At 31.4% G+C, this 4,903-nt stretch overlaps 1 protein-coding gene across 1 annotated transcript; it reads left to right on the forward strand.

The window, feature by feature from the left end:
* Positions 1-380: 380 nt before the first annotated feature.
* Positions 381-2,364, forward strand: TRIADDRAFT_63490 (SNAP25.1; the record flags this gene model as incomplete). Its single annotated transcript, XM_002107830.1, has 9 exons — positions 381-452; positions 708-749; positions 918-966; positions 1,309-1,426; positions 1,568-1,647; positions 1,734-1,785; positions 1,884-1,928; positions 2,111-2,210; positions 2,296-2,364. The coding sequence occupies 9 exons, from the start codon at positions 381-383 to the stop codon at positions 2,362-2,364; spliced, it is 627 nt and encodes a 208-aa protein (XP_002107866.1).
* Between the last annotated feature and the right edge of the window lie 2,539 nt (positions 2,365-4,903).

Raw genomic sequence — 4,903 nt, forward strand, 5'->3', positions numbered from 1 at the left:
TAAACTTTTTGACTGTCAAATAACTCCATTTTATAAATTACTATTGATATGTTTGATTCATTTCTATGCCGCCTTTCGTTAAGAACTTATCTTCAATATATCATAGCCGTTAAGTAATATCATCAAAAATCTAGTACTATCTAGTACTAATGCAGTACTTGTTTTTTTAATTAATCTCAATTGTTTTGGGACATTTATTATGACCAAAAAAAGGCATTTACCAAGATATGATTTATGCTTGCTCCCTATATCTTATTATCGTAATATATGTGTAGAATGATAGTTTATTGATTTGTAAAGAAACTATACTGTAATTTTGATTAGTTTGTTTTATTGATTTCACTCTATTTTCTAACCACAGTAAATAAAACTGTAACAAAATGGATACGGATACTGACATGAGAAGAGAATTAGAAGGTATGCAAGAAAAAGCCAACAGAGTTACTGATGAAGTACGTATTATTAACTACCAAATAATATCAATAAAGCATAATAATACCTAGCAATTTAAAGCATTCAATAATTTTTTTTGATCCTAATTTATCTTTCAAATATGTTAAGATTTACATATATAACGTATAGTCGTATACCAATTCTCGTCTATTCTTTCTGGCAAAAATTTTTTAATTTTTCTTATTTAAAATCTGTGTTCACTATCTTTACTTATTCTTATTATTATTTTCTCTTCAAAAACTTATGTATATTAGTCTTTAGAAAGTACGAGAAGAATGGTAGCCTTAACGGAAGAGGTAATTTATTGTTAATTTTGGCTTTAGTGCACTTTACTGTTCTATAATAGTATTGTTGCCTATAGCAATATACCTTTGAAGTAGCCCTGTACCTACGTTTTGATAATTTATGTCACGAAAAGAATGTAGCATAAGTATTTAACATGCCTGTATTTAACATAAATTTAGACGCAAGAAGTTGGAATGAGAACATTAGTTATGCTGGACGAGCAAGGAGGTTAGCTTACTAGAATGGCTATCAATATCGATAGTTTCTACTTCAACAATTTTTTATTGACTACATGTACTCAATCAAAACTAGACCGTTATTAATTTTATTTTGTCCTAGTAGTAAATAATGTTACACATAGGAGCACTTGTCGTTGTAATTATAATTTAAAATTGAGTAAAAATTGATTTTCCAATTGATAAATAAAACATTACTATTTGCAATAGACTGTATTGTTCATCTTAGTTTTAGAAGAGGTTACAATTTTCATAGGCCAATAATTGCTGATTCGTAAACAATATGTGTTGATACAAACGTAGCAGTAACTAATGATTTACCTTGCTCAAATAGAACAACTTGATCGTATTGAAGAAGGCATGGAGCAAATTAATGCTGATATGCGCGAAGCCGAAAAGAACCTGACTGGCTTGGAAAAATGTTGTGGTTTATGCGTTTGTCCATGGAAAAAGTATATACAATTAAATTTATTAATCTAATTTAGATATTATATACAGCTATGACCACAAGAGTAGTATAATAATAGCTTCTAGAGTTAAAGTCGTGGATTTATACGATAATTAATCATAAGAACCGATTTTTCATATGTTAGGGCAAGAAATTTTGAAAAAAATAAAACCTACAAGGATACTTGGGGAGAACGAGAAGACGGTCCAATTCAAAACCAACCAGGTTAGAGCCTATAGGAATTGTACTGGCCTCAGCGGTACCTTTATTCTACTACATTGACTATCTACTTACATTTATTTCAACTATAGCCCCAATCTTTACCAACACCGGCACATCCCAAGATCGTGGCTATATTAATAAGTAGCTATTTTCAAATTTTTAGATGGATTTCTGTCCTTTTTCCCTGATATACGTTGTACAGCATAACTTTAAGTACTAACGGAACATTACTTCAATAGAATTACCAACGACGCTAGAGAAGATGAAATGGACGAAAATCTCAGGTATTTCCTAGAATTTCTCACTCTACTGTGATATTTTAGCCGTAATGTAGCTCATACAAATAATTGAACAATAATATGTTATGCAGCTTCTACGAGACAGAGATTTTTAACCTTGCCTCACTATCAGATATCTTAAATTCAACGCAATTTTCGTTATAATTATTTCTTGCCAATTGCATCAGCCAAGTTGCTGGCATGATAGGTAACTTAAAGTCGATGGCACAAGATATGGGTAACGAATTAGATACCCAAAATAAGCAAATCGGTCGCATTGAAAATAAGGTAAGAATACTTTTTTTCTTTCGATTTGGTATCATGAATTAGCTAGGATACTAGACGCTTACGCTTATCATTCTTGTTACGTTAGGCTACAATGAACAGTTCACGTATCGATGAAGCTAACGTGAGAGCAACAAATATCTTACGCAACCAGTAGTTGCTATCAATCATCTTTCATAGTAGAAACATTTCAAATTTCAAATAGTATGGTAAAATTGATAAGTAGCTTCAGTTGAAACTGCTAGAAATAGCAACAAATTCTATAATGGGTACATCATTCTTCGTGTCATATTACCGGATATTTAGTAGGTTGATTACCATAAGTATAAGCAAATAGAAAATTTTAAAGTACTGTTATTATCAATACGATCATGTGAAATATAGACGTTTTCATTACTATACACGGTAATATAGTTAATTTAATATCAGTTAGAAAAATACGTATGGTGCATAAATTAGAATGTGACATGGTATTAACGCACTGTATATCCTTGCATTGGGTTTGCTACGGTTGAGCACTGCTAAAGATTTATCGAATTGAAGTTTTATGAGATTACTCTTGTTTTTCATTCTTTATTTCAAGTAGATGTTTCTTTAAGATTGTTTGTTGCAGATGTAGTAATGTATTCTACCGTACGTCGTAGCTAGTAGTAAGATTAGTCTATAGAATTGCCATGGATTCATGACAGTATGATTAGATTTTATATATAAGAGACTGATTTTTTAATAGAACTTTCCCAAAATATACTGGCTTTCCTAAATACAAGCTTGTAATGTAGAGACCATTCGCATTTTGAATGTAACGAACGATCTTTCTGTTCAGCTCAATTTCATTCTCTATCGTCGTTTATACTAACGGCTGAAATCGACTAACACAGAACATCTAATGGCTTTGCTTGTTAATCCTTGCGGTTATGCATAAGTCTAACTGATGCTTTCTTAGTAAATGCAACTGCAAGACGATTTCATAGACGAGCAAATTATATTGGGAATATGTAATGCATTGATTAACGTTTGTAAAATTTCTTGAAATAGCATGTAATAAAAGGATTCTATATATTATTCCACCATGGACGTTACAAGTGTAACACACTATATATTATATGGGACGTTCATAGCCGACCTAATTCAATTCAGGGATGCAAAATTTTAGTTAAAAGGCTGTATAATAACTATTTATAAATACGCAATACATTCTCTGCAAATTTTAGATGAGCGCAATATTTACATTTTAAGTTCGAATATTGCATTCTTTTGTAAACTATATTATCAGATATTGCTTCAAAGCAATAATAGTCAGCCCTACCAATGTATGAAACCTTCCTACTCCAGATGCCTTGCTATATCACAGTACACTGCATAGAAGAATGAAATTCATTTACACTACCGTAACTCTACAGCAAATACCATCAAACTGCTTATCAAATAGTCATTACTTACTAAAACTACGCAGAAAGAATTTTTAGTGAAACTGAGGCGCGTTTAATGCAAATGATTCATAACTTTCCGATAGTTTATTAAATTTATTTGCTGTTGTGTTGTGAAATTATTAAAGTCAGCGATTACTCAGTCTTTCAAAGAGGAGAAATTATATTATATCTAATCTTAGCTAATCTTTTATTGAGTCATCACGGACATGGTTTAATTTAGCGAGTAAATCCTTACAGAGTGCTGCCTTCGCTGTACATTACTACTGTATTTGGCTGACTCATTAATATTTTTAGCTAGCAAATCAAGAAATGGTTTAAAAATTAAAGGTATTCTAGAATTTGATAAACTATGTTCCTGACTGTATATAATTTGGTCGTCCCAATACCGGTTATACGAGTATAAATCAGCCTCGAAACATTCTGTTTATTATTTATCGATATTACTTCTCCTCCTGGTCGTACATGTGATGAATTTACTCAACCTCGTAGAGATAAAATTACAAAATAGATGCCAATTAAACAACATGAAGAAGTATTAGGTCGCACCGCCCATCTTGATGCCTTCGTTATGGGTACTTGTGATAGCTATGATCCTCATAGCGATTCCATTTTACAACTCTCTATCTCGGTAAATCTTAAGCTAATACCATGTAAAGAATTATAGTATCCAATATCTTATCTCATTTTCGAGCAATATAGGTCTTTCACATTATCAAGATATCGATGCTACCACAAAATCACCATAAAATGCCAATCATAGTCATTCAAAAGCGGTGCTCGATCAAGATCCGTGATAGCTGTTCAGTGCTATTTTTAATATTTACTTTTAATTTTTGCTATTAGAATTTTGCGGTAAGAAATTTTAATCGTTCATAATAAATTATGCTTACTCAATTTGAACATCCTAATTCTCTACAGTAGGTCATCATAACTATTTTATTTGCATAATTATAATGTGCCGTTTCTATATTTTGGTATCAGCACCAATAAATGTCTCAACTCAGTAGGAGTTCATGCCTAATCATCTATTTCGATCAAAGATATCAAGGTTAAAGCTCGAAAGTCCAAGGGTCAGTTAGCAAACAAAATTCAAAACAGAATTTTTCCTCATTATCTCACATAAAATCGATTGACTGTGAATAATATTTTATTAGTAAGCCCCAAAGTTATGAAACTCTTGACCAAATAGAGAATTACTATTAACAACGACCATTTTGACCCATCTGATCGAATTTGATCCTTATTACGACGATATAGATACTTAAA

This window comes from Trichoplax adhaerens, genomic scaffold, assembly GCF_000150275.1.
Source record: "Trichoplax adhaerens TRIADscaffold_1 genomic scaffold, whole genome shotgun sequence".
Taxonomy (NCBI): Eukaryota; Metazoa; Placozoa; class Uniplacotomia; order Trichoplacea; family Trichoplacidae; genus Trichoplax; species Trichoplax adhaerens.